The sequence below is a fragment of the Equus przewalskii genome, chromosome 17 (assembly GCF_037783145.1).
Source record: "Equus przewalskii isolate Varuska chromosome 17, EquPr2, whole genome shotgun sequence".
Taxonomy (NCBI): Eukaryota; Metazoa; Chordata; class Mammalia; order Perissodactyla; family Equidae; genus Equus; species Equus przewalskii.
Window position 1 is genome coordinate 65,932,246 of NC_091847.1, and position 17,183 is coordinate 65,949,428.

Genomic DNA, 17,183 nt, shown 5'->3' on the forward strand with positions numbered 1-17,183 from the left:
TTTAAAATGGTTTTTGAAATTAGTTTTTAAAATGGTTTTTAGAATAGGGTAAAATTTAGCTACTGTGAAATGCAGAGGTCTTAACCATATATATAGTTCAGTGCATTTTCATATGTTTACACCCATATAACTACCATCTCCCCCAAAATGTAGAACATTTCCATCACCCTGGCAAGCTCGCTTATGCCATCTACCAGCCAATCTCCATACACAGCCACTATTTTGATTTCCATCACACTAGCTTGATTTTGCCACTTCTTGGACTTCATATCTATAAAATCATATGATACTTATGCCTTTTATGTCTAGTTTCTTCAACAAAATATTTTTGTGATTTTCTTCCATGTTTGTTGAGTGTATCTGTATAGTTCATTCTTTTTAATCAATGAGTAATACTCAATTGTATAAATATACCTCAGTTTGTTCATTCAGTCTCCAGTTGATGGACATTTGGGTTGTTTCCAGTTTGGGACTATTGTGAATAAACCTGTGTTATTTAGTTTTCAAATATTTGGGGTTTTTACAGATACCTTATTGTTGTCAATTTCTAATTAATTTTGTCATGGACAGGCAAAATACCGTGTTAGATTCCAGTCTTCTGAAATTTATTGAGAATTGAGTCTGGCATATGGTCTGTCTTGATGTATGTTCCATGTACATCTAAAAAGAATCTGAATTCTGCAGTTGTTAGATGTAGTAGTGTTCTAAAATGTCAGTTGAGTCAAAGTAGTTGATAGTATCGCTAAAATCTTCTAAAGCTTTACTGATTTTTATTTTTTGGTCTAGTTCTGTCAGTTACTGAGGGAGGGTTATTAAAGTCTGCAACTATGATTCTGGATTTATTTCTACATTTAGATCTGTAAGTTTTGCTTCATATAATTTGAAGCTCTCTCATTAGGTGCATACATGTTTGTAATTGTTACACCCTCCTAATGGCCCCTTTTGTCATTATGAAATTTCCTTCTTTATGTGTGGTATTGTTTCTTATTTTGAAATTTACTTTATTATTATTGCTACTCTGACTTTCTTAAGCTTACCATTTGGATGATGTATTTTTCCATTCTTTTACTTTCAAACTATCTGTGTGTTTATATTTCAAGTGTAACTCTTACAGACACATATAGCTAGATTTTGCCTTTTAAATTCAATCTGACAGTTTCTGTCTTTTGGTTAGAATATTTAATCCATGTAATGTAATAACTGATATGGTTAGGTTTAGGTCTACCATTTTCTTTCTGTTTTTCCCATCTCCGTTTTGTTCCTCTCTTTCTCCTTTTTTGGGGGTGGGGGCAAGAGGCAGCCTTCTTTAGGGTTAAAAGAATATAATTTAATTTTTAATTTTAATTCCTTTATTGGCTTTGCATTATTTTTGCTTTGGGGATTACATTATCATCCTTAATTTTCATAATCTACTTAGAGTTAATAGGGTACAGTTGACATAAAATATAAAAGCTTTGCAAGTATAATTCCACTTACAATCCCATCCTTTGTGCAGTTGGTGTGTCATATATTTTATGTCTACATACAGTATATATCTGACTTTAAAAAGCTATTATTTTTCTATTTAAACAATTATCTTTCAAAGAAATAACAATTTTTTAAAAGATCATATTTTCCTATTAACCTACACCATTACCATTTTTGGTGCTCATCATTTCTTCCTACAGATCTGAGATTCCATCTAGTGTCATTCCTTAATAATGCAATTATGCTAGCAACAGATTCTCAGCTTTCTTTTATCTGAAAATGTCTATTTCATCTTCATTTTTGAAGGACATTTTTGCTGGATATAATTGAATTCTGGATTCTTTTGACAATTAAAAGATGTTATTCTCTGTCATCTGGTTCTACATTGCTTCATTGCTTCTGATGAGAAGTTATATTCATTTGTGGTGGTGTTCTTTTGTAATGTCCTTTTTTTCTCTCACTGCTTTCAGAATTTTATCTTTATCTTTGGTTTTCAGCAGTTTGATTCTAATATACTTAGCTGTGGATTTCTTTGCGTTTATCCTGCTTGGGGTTCCCTGACCTTTGTGGATCTGTAAAATGTTGCATTTCTCCAAATTGGCTAAGTGTCAGCCATAATATCTTCAAATGTTTTTTTCCCTTCACTTCTATATTTTTTATCTGGGGCTTCAATTTCATACGTGTTCGGTTGTTTGCTGTGCCATAGCTCACTGAGGTGTTCTTTCAATCTTCAGTCATTTTTCTCTCTGTTGTTCAGATTGGATAATTTCCATTGACCTGTCTTCAAGTTTACTGACCCTTTCTTTTGCCATCTCTGATCTGCTGTTAAGCCTATACTGTGAATTTTTCATGTCACATATTATATTCTTTAGTTCCAGATTTCCATTTGCTTCTTTTTTATAATTTCCCTTCTCTATTGAGATTGCTCCTTCTCTCATTATGATCTTTTCCTTTAAGTCCTTAAATATTTATAAAAACCTATTTTTAAATGTTTTTTTGCACATTCCAACATCTGAGTCATCTTGAGGTTGGCTTCTGCTGACCACTTTTTCTCTTGACCATGACTCAGATTTTCCTGTTTTGAGTGATAACTTTTGATTATATAATGGACATTGTGGGTAGAAACTCTTGGATTCTATTATCTTCTCCTGAAAAGTATTGGTTTTTGTTCTACTAGGCATTTAAATAATTGACAGATCACCTTAAACTTATGGAGCCTTTGTTTTACACTTCTTTAGGGAAAGACTGTTTAAAGTTTGCCCTTAGTCCTAGGGCAGCTTCCTTAGTTCTAGACCATAACTTTTTTCTCACCCTTAAGATGTAGTCCTCCTCCAGTTTTAACTGAAAGTCCAAAGTGTTTACCAAGCCGTCTAATTATGTGGAGTTCAAACTCCAAACTCTATTTCCCCTGCAATGGGCAGCCACTGAAATCTCTGTTTAGCTCATTTAGCCTCTAGTGGTTGTTTTCCTCTAGGCTCCCACACATGGGATTTTCTGGGACTTTCTCCCTCAATTTCCAGTTGTTTTGGAAGCAAGGAGCTCTGTGTTCTGGTGACTAAGGCTAATTTAGAGTGCAGCTTTCTGAGTGAGTTCTTTTCACTACCCCTTAATGCTGGGGACTGCCCTCTGGGTAAAAGATGTATAAATGTGGATCTTTTCTCTTCAAGGATTGAATCCATGCCAATTTCTGCCTGCTGTCGGTTGTTCTTCAGTGCCTATTTCAAATGGTTGATTTCTAAGTTTGTTCAGATTTTATCATAGTTAATATATGGGAAGGTTAGTCCAATACAATCTCCTTTGTCGTTACTGGACCTGGAGTACCAGCTCTTTATTTTTTATAAAATTTACTTCAGATGGTTAATATATTTCTGATTATCACTTCATTAGTTCTGTTTTATCTCTTCATAGATATGAAGAGAAGGCTTCTAAAGACTTGGAGCGATATAATAAGCAAATCAAGAGAGCCATTGAACAGGAGTCACAAACACCAATAAAAGATGGCAGAAAAAAGATAAAACCCACCAGTGCATGGAATTTGGCACAGAAGCACAAATTAAAAACTTCGTTAATTCAGCCAAAACTTGATGAGCTCTTTCAGTCCCAAATTGAAAAAAAAAAGGACCAAAACATTAAAGTAGTTCAGATCCCCTTTTCTATGGAAAACTTACAGAAAAATTTTGAGAAACATAAATTTGACTTAGAAGAAAAGGACGAACTTTGCTTGATCCACAATCTCAAGTTTCCTGATGGGTGGCTAATTACATCCAAAACAGAGGTGATGTTACTAAATCCATATAGAGTGGAAGAAGCCCTGCTGTTTAAAAGACTTCTTGAGAATCATAAACTTCCTGCAGAGCCCCTGGAAAAGCCAATTGTATTAACAGAGAGGTATGGTGAAGTAATATGATTTTTTTATTCTAAAAACATTTATTAATCCATACTAGATTAGAAATTGAAGGTAAAAAGTTGAAAGTATTTCCTAGTAGGGAAAAGTGGTATTTATTTAAAGAAGTCTTTTTAAAACTTGATTTTTAATCTTCAGTGGGATTAACTGCTTTTAAATAAATCATTTTAGAATGTTCTACATAGCTTCAGCAATTAATAAATATCAAGCTCAATTCTCCTGTACAGTGGTGACTTCCCTATGGTAATTTTGAAGTTAGGTCACTATGACTGTTTCATTGCACACTCTTTAACATTTCAAACATACACCAAAATAGAATTACCCAATGAATGTCCTTATCAACAGTCATCAAGATTTTGCCACTTTTGCTCTATCTGTCCTTTTATGTATACACACACACACACACACACACATTTTCTTTCCTTTGCTAAAGTAGCTTAGAAATTCCCGCCCCTGCATCTTTCAGTATATCCGTCTGAAAGATAGCTATTTTCTTACCTAACCACAATGCCTTTTTCATACATCATACAATAATAATTCCTTGGAATTGTTCCTCATTGTTTCAAAATGTCTTTTTTATAGTTTTAAAATTTTTAAATTTAATTTGTATCTAAACAAGATCCAGCCATTACAGTTAAATCTCTTCTAATGTCACACCATTAACTTATTGTTGATACTGAGTCACTCGTTCACTGGAATGTCCTGTTGTCTTGCTTTGTCTCTGCTTCCTGTGGTGGTGTTTAACTTGTTTTTCCCTCTCCCATATTTAAATGGAAGTTAGCTTAGGAGGATTGAATAAATTTAGATTCTGCCCACCAGTAAGACTCCTTAATAGGTAGTGCTACGTGAACTTAACCACAAGGCCATAGGACTGGCCCAGTCTCTTTCTTTTTTCATTCCTTTTTTTATTTATTTTGAGGAAGATTAGCCCTGAGCTAACATCTGCTGCCTATCTTCTCTTTTTGCTGAGGAAGAGTGGCCCTGAGCTAACACCTGTGCCCATCTTCCTCTACTTTGTATGTGGGGTGCCTGCTGCAGCATGGCTTGACAAGCAGTATGTAGGCCTGCACCCAGGATCTGAACCAGTGAACCCTGGGCTGCCAAAGCAGAACATGTAAACTTAACCACTGTGCCACTGGGCCAGCCCCGGTCTGTCTTTATTTAAAAAAGAGCTAGAGCATATCTGAAATTTTAAATTTGATTGCTTTTTAAATGATATTTGTAAGCTTTCATTTAGATCTCAAAAATCTTTTTGTGCTTGTACAAATTATGAGTTAAAAAATTTTTTGTGTGATGTTCTGTTATTCAAAAACAAATACAGTAAAAACTATTATTTGGGGCCCATACTAGCCTAAAACTAAATCTTTCTTATTTGAACATGGATAGCAGCAAAGCCTATTTCAAAACTTTCACTTTCTTCTGAAATGTGACATCACTGTCACAATTAGTAGTGCAAGTTTTTCAAAACTAAGTCTTGGACAGGATAATTATGGGTTTCACCTGTCTTCTCACCAGAGTTCTAATGCAGGATATGTAGCTTATCTCTGAATGAAGTAATTTAGATATCTACGAAATACAAAGTAAGATCTCAGTAAAATAACAACAATGGCTAATGTTGATTGAGCACTTACTGTATGATAGGAACTTTAGTAAGCCGTTTGCTTTCATGGTCTTATCTTTACAACAACCTTATGAAAGGTAGGTACTATCATTATCCACATTTTATAGATGAGGAAACTGAAATACAGACTGTTAAGTAACTTACCAAGGCTAATACAGCCCATATGTAAGCAGCAGATCCAAGATTCCAATCTAGGCAGTAACAGTAGAGCCTGCATCATTCATTGTTTTACTACATCATCATCATCGTCACCACCACTGGGTCTCAGATTGATTTTCTGAACATTAGTTAGACCAGACAGAGCATATCTAATATATAGCCAAAGCTTTCCTCTCTGCCCTCACAGTAAGTGGGTCCTCAGCCTTTCCAAGGTGATAAGCAGACATCATCTATTCACTTACTTTTTCAAGGAGTACAGGATTGTAATGAAGGAACTGCAGCTTGTCATCCTGTGCTGGAACATAGAACAGTAACTTGCATACCTAAGACAGTACTACCTACCAGATGGTAGACACTCAAATATTCATTGAATATGTGAATGGGGAAATGGTAACCACTCACATGTCAACCTCAAAAGACACCCTGCTGTAGTAACATGTTACGAAGCATCCTGACCAATCCTAAAACCAACATGAAAGGTTAATTTGTGCCCTAGATAATCTTTGCCTACCTCAAAATTTTGTTTAGGGTCTGCACCACTCAGAACCATCTCATATGCCATCTTTGGCAAACATTCTATGCCTGCAGTCAACTGAAGAAAGCTCTCCCAAGCTCTGAATTACTAAATTGAGGAGTTCCTGGGAGAAAAGATACATGCTTATCTTTTTATTATTGAAGAAACCTTGACTAGCAATTGAAAATCGCATAGGATGGACCACTTGAGTAACTTGTGTATTATTGTATCTGCTTAAAGGTATAAAATGGCACTATTTATAAATAAAGTTTTCATTTGTATTATATAGAGAGAGCACATTTTTTAATTTCACATTTGGTTTGTAACATTCCAGAAGATAGAAACTGTCTGTTATGTCTATTCTTCCTCCTTTCTGTACACTGTATGTGGTAGGTCTTCTATAAAATATTAACAGAAACGTAAAAAAGTAAAATTGCTCACAGGGCTACTTACACCTTTGTATTTTTGTCACTGATGATAACACTTTTTAAAGGTCCTTTGGATTAAGTTTTTTCCATAAATCCTCTTATTTTACCTACTTAATAAGTTAAAAGGGCCATAATTTCTTTTTCAGTCTTTTTAATGGATCTCATTATTTAGAGATTTTATATAAAATGACAGCAAATGATCAAGGATACAGTGGATCAACTTACCTATGCGATCCTCGTCTTACAGCAAATGGTTTCAAGATAAAATTGATACCAGGTATGATAATGTGGTTTAATATTTCTTGACTTGGAAAAATAAGTCTTGTTCCAGAGTTACATTTGGGTTTCATAATATACAGATATTATGGTATATTTTTGTCTCATCAAAAGTACAATGTCAGTTGTGTAGAAGCAGTCATATTTCAGAAAGGTCACCTGTGCCTGATAAAGCAAGTTTGGCATCTCATGCCTTGAATTTTCATATTCATAACTTAGTCAAGTAGTTTTGTTATAATTTTTGCCATTCTTTGTGACAATATTCAAACTGCCTGCTTTGTTTAACTAAATTATTAAATACTCCTTTAGATGATGAAACAAAAGGATACTGGAATGGCCTAACAACAAAATGGACATCTCCTTTTCTTTTTTAAAAGCATTTACTTGTTTTGCCAATTAGATGTGTAACATCAGCAGTCTTACTGTTTCTAGGGTGGATGATTTGATTTCCATGGCTTTGCTAAAAAGACTGTGATAACACTATTTGCTTAGTATGAAAATTCACTGGGTGGGGAGAAAGAAGTTCCATCTGGCTAGACTTTAGTATTCTTAGCTGGCCCCTTCTCTGTTCTTTCATAATTTCCATACTCAACTACCTTCTGCCCTAGCTTCCTAGGCTGGTCTTCTCCTATTACTTTCCCTTCATCTGGTATCAAGGGGCACAAAGACACCATGAAGAGTGATTCCACTGTCCCCTCTCCTGCCTGTCCCTAAATTTTTTCATGACCAAAATGTAGAAAAACAGTGTTGAAGATTTTCTTTGTTTGTTTATAGTATAATGAAGAGTTCTCTTTTTTGGGGGGGAGAAGATTATCCCTGAGCTAACTACTGCCAATCTTCCTCTTTTTTTTTTTTGCTGAGGAAGACTGGCCCTAAGCTAACATCCATGCCCATCTTCCTCTATTTTATACATGGGACGCCTAGCACAGCATGGCTTTTGCCAAGCGGTGCCATGTCCACACCTGGGGATCCGAACCAGCGAACCCCAGGCCGCCGAGAAGTGGAACGTGCAAACTTAACCACTGTGCCACTGGGCTGCCCCCTCTTTTTTTTTTAAGTATGCTTTTTGGTGAGGAAGATTGGCCCTGAGCTAACATCTGTTACCAGCCAAACTTTGTTTTCTCCCAAAGCTCCAGTACATAGTTGTATATTCTAGTTGTGGGTCATTCTAATTCTTCTGTGTGGGATGCTGCCACAGCACGTCTTGGTGAGCGTTGCATAGGTCCACACCCAGGATCTGAACTGGTGAACCTGGGGCTGCCGAAGTGGAGCATGCGAACTTAACCACTCAGCCACGGGGCTGGCCCCAAAGATTTTTAAAGGAATGTTTTACTGACACATGAAAAGAAAATAAGTAAAAGCAGTATCCTAAACCATGAAATGTGCAGAAAATGCTGTGGTGTTCCAGACTTTAACTAACTTTACTTGACTTTTGCAGTTTAAGGATATGTACCCTAAACTTCTCACCTTCTACCTCAATCATGGATATTTAGATTTGGAGTGAAGAGAGTCCAAATCCTAACTTTGCCATTTAAAACCAGTGTGTTCTTGGGAAAGTCAGTTGGCCTCAGTGTTTCCTTATCAGTAATAACTTTAGTAATTATTGAATAGTTATTATGTGTGGAGCACTCTTCTAAGTATTAAATGTATTAATTCATTTACTCTTCCTAATAGCCCTATGAAGTAGGTTCTATTACTGTCCCCATTTTATACATGGAAAAATTGAGGCAAAGAGAAGTTAAGTTTGCTTAAGGGTACACAGTTAATGGTAGAACCAGGATTTGAACCCAAGCAATCTGTCTTTAGATTATTATATTGCTTCCCTATTAGAGTTCAACTTCATGAAGCAGTTGTGAGCACTACATAAGATACTTATATAAATCAGTTAGCGTAGCATATAGTACTTAGCGATCATAGGTGTTCAAATATTCTCTTTTCTTGCCGTCCTCCAGCCCCCCTCTCTGACATGAACTGACTTGTAGTCATTTCTTTTAGTCCTCCTAGAAATCTTTCTTCCTTAGGGCCCCTGGCATCTTTTTAATTTGTTTGAAGTGTGAAGCAAGGGGTGTGTGTATGTGTAGCAAAATATTTTTTCTTGATTTAATCTGTATTTCTAATTATGTGGCACTAGTGGCAGGTGCCATTTTTTCATGAAAGATGTTATCACAGCAGTTTGTTTTAAAGGTTAGGATAACTACTCTGTTCCAAGAGCATGTTTATTTTTCAGCCACCCAGTAAGATTCTGTCTGACAGATGCTTTCAGCTCTTAGCTTATAGTGTTTTTTAAGTCCTGTTGAATACTAGGTACTTTGCATGGCACCAAAGATGTAAAAATGAATAAGACAATCATCTACAAACTGACTTGATTTGATTGCAATTTACTTAGATTATCATCAGCATTATTTCTCTTGTCAATAACATCAAGTTAAAAACATTCATGTTTTGGGGCCAGCCCTGTGGCGCAGTGCTTAAATTTGCATGCTCCACTTCTGCAGCCTGGGGTTCGCCAGTTCGGATCCCAGGTGTGGACATGGCACCGCTTGGCAAGCCTTGCTGTGGTAGGCGTCCCACATATAAAGTAGAGGAAGATGGGCACGGATGTTAGCTCAGGACCAGTCTGCCTCAGGAAAAGAGGAGGATTGGTGGCAGATGTTAGCTCAGGGCTAATCTTCCTCAAAAAAAAAAAATTTTTTTTAATTCATGTTTTCTCCACATTTTTTTTTTTGCCTTTTTTTCCTTCATTAATTTTTAGTTCATTTTTTTTTTTTTTAATCCCCCCGGCACATAGTTGTATATCTTAGTTGTGGGTCCTTCTAGTTGTGGCATGTGGGATGCCTCCTCACCGTGGCCTGATGAGCAGTGCCATGTCTGCGACCAGGATCCGAACCAGCAAAACTCTGGGCTGCCGGAGCGGAGCGCTCGAACTTAACCACTCAGCCATGGGGCAGGCCCCATAGGTCATGTTTTCTTAAAGACCATTTCTCTTTCTTTTACTGAGAGTTTTGTTGTATTGGACTAACTTTGGATCAACAGTTTGCTAGTTGTCACAGAACATCTTTGGATAAAGATAAGGCATTTGAAAGAGAGGAAGAATACATCCCTCTGGCTCGAGGGAAAAGATTCTGAATGTGACCCTAAGAACTTGGCTTGTTAATGGGAATAGCTTTTTGTTCTGCATCAATAAGAATTCCATATTTTAGGAAGTGAAAACTTGTCAAATTATTCGTCACTTACTCATTTGAACTATTTTCCCTCAAAACTGGAAAGCATTTCACAGAATTTTATGGAAAGTTCTTGAAAGTTTATTATTATATGGTTTCAGATATTTCTGAGTTTTCCATATCTGAATTTTGCAAATACAGAGATTAAAATACTGCCCAATTTCCCCATCTGCTGTCAAATACCTTTTGCCCATACCCACAAGTAATTCTCTGAAATATGTATAATTTTCCAGGGCAAATGTAGTTAGCGTTAGACTTTTCAATCTAATCATACTGTAAAAGGTATAGAACCAGCAATAGTGAATTTTATGTTTTTGTTTCCTAGGAAGAACATTAGGATGCCTGCTCTGTTTAGTGTACCATCATTGCATCTGCCAGCCAGGTCAAGGAACTAGTGTGTAATTGGAAACAGGTTAGGGATAGGATCATTGACATCTCAAGGTCTGAAATTCAAGCTACCTCACTCCTCTCTTTAAATTCATCCATTGATAGCTATCACTTATCCAACATTGGTCTGTCTCATTCTCTTTACTCCTAGGTAACATTGTGTGGACTTCAATATTAAGAACACTGTTACACAGATTTAATCAAAGAAGACAAATCTCTGCTGTTTTCCAAAATCATAAAATACATTCTAAAGCCAAATTTGATGCTTGAGAATGTATGCTGTTATCGGTATCTTACCCCATTATATATCCAGACATGTAGCTAGTTTTTAGTTTTATTTTTAATCATTGTTAGTTACGGTAGTTTAAATAATACATAATATATCAATTTTAAACATTATTCTAGTAAAATATTTTGAATAAACATTAGTATCTCATTTCCTCAAATTAGTAATACATTAAGTTACTATCGTGGTAGTCATTTTGCAGTGTATGTGCATCAGATCAACACTTTGTACACCTTAAACTTACACAGTATTATATATCAATTATATCTCAATAAAGCTGGAAAAAAAATAAGTAGTTACTATGTGAGGATTTTTATAATTTGTTAAATTAAAATAATCATAGAAATAATTCAGGGTTTTAGGTTAGATGTTAAACCAGTAGGATCGAATTTGTACAGCAGCAATTGTTAAAACACTTAAACTAGTTTTATTTTAATAAATATCATGGGATTCCATTTTCTTTCCAAAGTAAGAACTGTTCTAAACAAATGTAGAGAACAGAACAGCAATAACTGAGATTAAATTAAATGATATAAAGCACATGTGGTGTCGGTGAGCACTTAGGACTTAATGTGAATGTGAAGTCCTATGGGAAATTACTATTCTCTAACTAAGGAACAAAAGTTTGTCCTGACTATATTAAATTCTAATGAAAGTTCACTAAATGTTTTAACAGTGATTTTGTTTTTAATAGACATTTTCTGGAATATAATTCAAACAAAACTAACTGTATCTATATGTGGTTTTATTATTTTTTTCTTTTAGGAGTTTCTATTGCAGAAAACTACTTGGAAATAGAAGGAATGGCTAATTGTCTCCCATTCTATGGAGTGATGGATTTAAAAGAAATTCTTAATGCTATATTAAACAAAAATGCCAAGGAAGTTTATGAATGTAGACCTCGCAAAGTGATAAGTTATTTAGAGGTATGCATTATTAGATTATGTAGGTTGGCTAGGTTTTGAGCTACTTAACTGTTCTTTAGTAAAATAGTTAACCACTTCAAAATAATAAAATTTCTATAAGGTTTATTATGTTTGCAAGAGGAAATACCATTAAAAAAGAAAAACCCGTTAAAAGTTTTACATCATAGACTGGTTGTGATAAACACTATCACAGATCCTTACTATAACATTATTTCTTGAGTATATTGAGGACGAGCCTTATACATGAGATACTTTGTAGTGAAGTTCTTTTGTTTTTTTTTTTAAGAAGGATTCAAAATTGCTCTACCTTTTTATCAAATCCTTGTCTAAAAAAACTGTAATGTGATTGTAAGCCTTGATTCTTCAAGAGCAAAAGAGGGGGAGGAAAGTAAAAGATGTAGATTATTGAATAAATGGAAATTTTAGCTTTCTAGCAGTATCTGCCACAAATGAGAAATGTAACAGTGGGTTAAAAAAATAAATTCAAAACTAATAGAGGATGGAGGAAGATTGCAAACTTTTAAATGTCCAAGTATAGGATAATGGTGGGAAAACAACAGTAATTGTCTCTATATTTGAGGTTCTGTCCTTCAAGGTTGACTGGTATTATTTTGAAAACAAACTTGAACTTTAATGAAGTTTATTTCCTCCCTTTGAAAAAAATGAGCCATTTTTCTTTAGACTATAATTGTGGCACGCCCACTACATTCTGAGGATCAGACTTCCTCAACAGGGAAAGTCTACTTTTTACCCTTTCTGAAGATAGTATTCAGCACCATTCTGTGAGTCCTTCAAGAGCTTTGTCTTGTGGAACTTCCCAGCCTATTGTGGGGGGTGCAATTCAACACTGATAGTTTTTAGGGACTTCAAAGGAATCTTTTCTTGTGAAAGAGCTAGTATAAACTTAAAGGTTGAGTGAGTGGTGGGTAGTGTTTTGTGTATTGAAGAACCATGTAGGAAGAAATCAGATTTCAGAAATAACAGAGAAAAAAGTGGTTGGGATTAGATATAAATATTTTTACTGATAATATGCCTCTCATTACATTAAGGCAGTAGTGGATATGATTAAGGAAGATAGTCTAGGAAAAAAGAACTTCTATCAGAACCACAGGAATGCTTCCATTTAATGTCGAAGTGAATAAGATGAACCAGAGATAAAGATAGAGTAAAAGAAGAACCAAGAGAGAGGTGGATGTAAAAGTCAGAGGAGGAAAGAAATTTAAAAATAAGTAGTATCATGTCCTCTATAGGGTAATAGTTGCTAGAAGACCATCAGATGTGGCTGCTAGATGGCAGTAATAACCTTGAAAAGAGCTGTAATGGAAAAGTAGAAAAGATGAAGACATTTGCCAGTGGTCAGAGAGCGGAAAAGTGTAGGCAGCAAGTCACCTGGTGGTGAAAGGGGGAAAAGAGATTAGCATGTTTGTATTGAATTTGGTGGAAAAGATTGACAATAAATGATTGGAGAACAGATGTTCCAAAAGAGGCAAGAAGGAAAATGGGATAATGATACAAGCTTTAGAAAAGGGAAACCATTCTTTCAATCAAGAGTAGAAGAGAATAGGGAAAGTAAAAGTAAAAATATTTTGAGGTAAACTTGAGAGAAGTCATGTATGATACATGTGGTAAGGGAGTAGGAGAGGTTATCTGCTAAAGGGAAGAGGCTGAGGAGGCAGTGGCGAATTGAGTATAGTGGAAAAGTTCTGAAAATAAGAGCTGTAGGTCCTGTAAGAGAAGGTTGACTATAGAAGAATAAGATGTTCAAATGGCCTTAAGGACTCATAAGACCTAACACTGGTATTGGATCCAGCCAGAACATTTTTGTAATTCTCCAAAACTGAGCTTGGTAGAATTTATCCAAGGGTAAGATTAGCAAGACAGATATGGAGGAAGAACAAGAAGGTGCCTGAGAATATTTGAACACATAATACACGCAAGAAACTGTATTAGCTCCCAGAGGGATATAAAGGTGAATTGGATTCTAGTACCAATCTGCCCTTAGATTCTAGTGGGAATCTAAGAGGAATGCAGGAAGCTAGAAATAGTATCCTTAATGTCTCACTCACTATTCCTACCTTAGGTAGGGGAAGATGACAGAAGGGTACTGGTGGGCCAGGAGAATAAGGAGAGAGAGGAGATTAAAGGTCAAAGTGAAGAATAAGAATAGATTTAGTTAGAATAAAGAAGTAGGATGGTTGGAAAGAGAATGGGAGGGGGGTGTGGTTACAGAGAATAATGTTAGGATTCAAGATCTTTAAAGTACAGTTCTTTTAAAATATCCTAAAAGAAGCCAGCTTTGCTAATACTATTTTACTCCCAAACTCTGTCTTCTCCATCTCAGAAAACAGCATTACCATACCAAAAATGTGGATGTTATCCTTGATTCTGTGTCCCTCGTAACCAGTCTATCAGCAAGTTTTGACTCATGTCAGGAGTCTTATATCTCCCCCCATCTCCACTACTATCGGCCAAGTCAAAAACTCTCAACTAGGACTGCAGTGATGGCCTGCAAGACTCCCTGCTTCTCTTCTTGACCTGCCTCAAACCATACTTCACTCGGCAACCAGATTGATTCTTTTACAATGTGAAACAGATGTCAGGGTCTCCCTTAAAAACCCTCTGGTTACTTCCTGTGCGTTCAGATTAAACCTCAAATTGCTCCCTCTGTCCTAAAGGGTGATATGACCCCTGCCTAATTCTCTTTGTTGTTCCTCTCCCCTTTAGTGACTGTGCTGCACCCACACTGACCATTTGATTCCTTACATTCCCTCTGCCTGAAATGCTTTTGTTTCCCCATGATCTTTGCATCATGGTGCCTTATTTAAATGGAAACTTAAATGTCACCTCAAGGGAGCTTTTCCTAACCACACAATCACTCTCTAGCATGTTGTCCAGTTTAATTTTGTGCATTATTAGTCACTGAAATTTTCTTTGTCTTTTTATCTGTTTTCTGTTTCTCTGTACTAGAATGTAAATTTCACAAGAACAAGGATCTTGTTTATCTTGTTCTCCCCTGTATTCCTGGAACCTACAGTAGTGACTAGCACATAATTGGTGCTTAATATTTGTTGAGTGAGTGAATAATAAAAAGAATGTAATCAATTTTCTGTCTTACTTCTTGCCAAGAATAACATGTTTTCTGCTTCAAGATATATCATGGTAAAATGTATGGCTTTCTCTTCACAGGGAGAAGCGGTGCGTCTATCTAGACAGTTACCCATGTACTTATCAAAAGAGGATGTCCAAGACATTATCTACAGAATGAAGCACCAATTTGGAAATGAAATTAAAGGGTGTGTTCATGGTCGCCCATTTTTTCATCATTTAACCCATCTTCCAGAAGCTACATGATTAAATATGTTTAAGAAAATTTGTTATTATTGAAATTGATTTGGTCATAAAATAATGAGTCAGTTTTTAAGCCATCTTTGTACTATCATGTGTTAAATGGTTATTTTATAAGTGAGGATTCACTGGCTTGTTTGTATATTGAAAACAATTTCAAAAGCTGTAGAAAACTTAAATAAACTAATATAGACTAATAATTCATTTCATTCTCAACAACTAGCCATTGTAATAATTATTGGTTGTAAATTCCAAATTGGAAAATACCTAGTATTCTTGGGTGGTTGATTTAATAGGTGCTATGGACTGAATTGTGTCCCCAAAATGTATATGTTGAAGTCCTAACCCCTAATGTGATGGTATTTGGAAATAGGGCTTTTGGAGAGGTAATTAGGTTTAGATAAAGTCATGAGGGTGGGGCCCTCATGGTGGGATTAGTGCTCTTACAAGAAGAGACACCAGAGAGTTTGCTTTATTCTCTCCTTTTCTCCTGCTACCCACCATATGAGGATACAAGAAGGCGACCCTCTATAATCCAGGAACAGAGCTCTCACCAGAAACCAGCTGTGCTGACACTTTGATCTTTGACTTCTAGCTTCCAGTATGAGAGAGTTAATGTCTGTTGTGCATTTAAGCCACCAGTCTATAGTATTTTGTTAATAGCAGCCGGAGCTGACTGATACACTGGGTCAGTCCTGTGCAGGAAGAAATCACACAGACCCAGCTGGCATATGTGACGTAAGTTGTCGTTCTTGTTTAAAGTAGGATGGAGAAACACAGAGTGGGAGAAAGAGAAAATGAAGTTCAGAGGAAGAAGAAAGAGCATAGCTTTGAAAATCCTGCCATTTATGTCTATTTTGGGGGTATGGTTTAGAAGTTGCTGTTGTTGAAATTATTGGGCTTTTAGCTCAAAATTTGTCAGAGAACATGGCAAGATCCAGATTTTTAACAGGAAATTTAGGTTAAGATTATTTGTTGTGCATGTGTCCTTTCAAAAACCAGGTCCCACAGTGCACCAAAATACTTAATTTACAATTAGTTGAAACATGATTTTAATGAATATCTTTGTTGTATAAAGTAAAATGTGTTATAATGGATACAAAGTCTCCACACTGACACCATTTCCCTTAATTCTCAAGGAGAATTTCTTAATTCTTAAGACCCGTGCGTTAAGAGGTACAAACTGTGATACCTGAAATTCTGCCTGTAGCCAGGCTTTTTCTCCTGCCAACATTGTCCGTTTCCCATAACCCAAATACTATTTGTTTCCATTATCCCCTTTAAAAATTTGGAGCCCCTCTCTAGGATGCCTTTCTAGGAGTAATGCCTTTTAATTTACTGGGTAAACTGAGGAAAGAGAAGCTCACAGAGTTATCCAGATTGATGAAATTTGCATCATGTTTGTACCAGCCCTAAGCAAAATTTTAGACTCATTTTCTAGCTGAGTCTATTGTTGTAGTAGGTCGTACAACGCCTTCTTAAACTTATTTAGCTTTTTCTTTCCAGTCCTGGATTCTGCCAAATTGTAGTAATGATGGCGGGATTTACCACTTATTTGCTAGATACACTACGCACCTACCTTGTACGATCTCATTTAATCTTCACAACAAATTTAGGATCGTAAGTACTATTGCGACTCTAATCCCAGAGCTCGTGTTCTTTACCACTGTTGTACTGCCTGCCTTGAGAAATAGGCCCTAAAGGTCATTAGAGTCAACGTAATTATTGGGGGGAAAAAGAAAAGCATAAAACACTCCCTCACTCCACTCTAAGGAATGCCAGATCAACTTCCGGCTGCCACATTTTTCTAGTGGAGTCTGGTGGGCGGGTCAGGGATGGTTCCGTTGAGGCCCCGCCTCCTGGCTCCTGAGGAAGCCGCGAGGCCCTGCCCCTGACCCAGGCAGCTCTCTCACTCCCCACAAGCCTTTGCGGCAGTGGCGGCACCACAGAACAAAATGGCTGCAGCGGCCGGCAGCTACGGCGAGACCCTGGCTCATGGAATGGAGGTAACGGCCGCTGGAGTTTCGGATGCTGGTGCTGGGGGTTAAGGGCGAGACAAGGAGATCTGGAGGGAGAGGAAAGCCTCTCCCTCAACTTACCCGTTTTTCTCACTCCACTGGAGCCTGGCTGAGGGGAGAGAGAGAGGATT

The 17,183-nt window shown here is 36.5% G+C and overlaps 1 protein-coding gene across 20 annotated transcripts in view; it reads left to right on the top strand.

The window, feature by feature from the left end:
* The window catches only part of PMS1 (PMS1 homolog 1, mismatch repair system component), a 96,902-nt gene extending 81,652 nt beyond the window's left edge, over positions 1 to 15,250 (top strand). For 12 of the 20 annotated variants that reach the window (XM_070580430.1, XM_070580421.1, XM_070580423.1 and 9 more), the window contains 4 exons: positions 3,376 to 3,855; positions 6,740 to 6,870; positions 11,529 to 11,689; positions 14,876 to 15,250. In XM_070580430.1, coding sequence (XP_070436531.1) covers positions 3,376 to 3,855; positions 6,740 to 6,870; positions 11,529 to 11,689; positions 14,876 to 15,040 — 937 coding nt within the window. In that variant the 3' untranslated portion in view covers positions 15,041 to 15,250. The remainder of the gene's footprint in view (positions 1 to 3,375; positions 3,856 to 6,739; positions 6,871 to 11,528; positions 11,690 to 14,875) is intronic. The other 8 variants (XM_070580433.1, XM_070580437.1, XM_070580434.1 and 5 more) reach the window with 1 other exon arrangement.
* Positions 15,251 to 17,183: the final 1,933 nt, after the last annotated feature.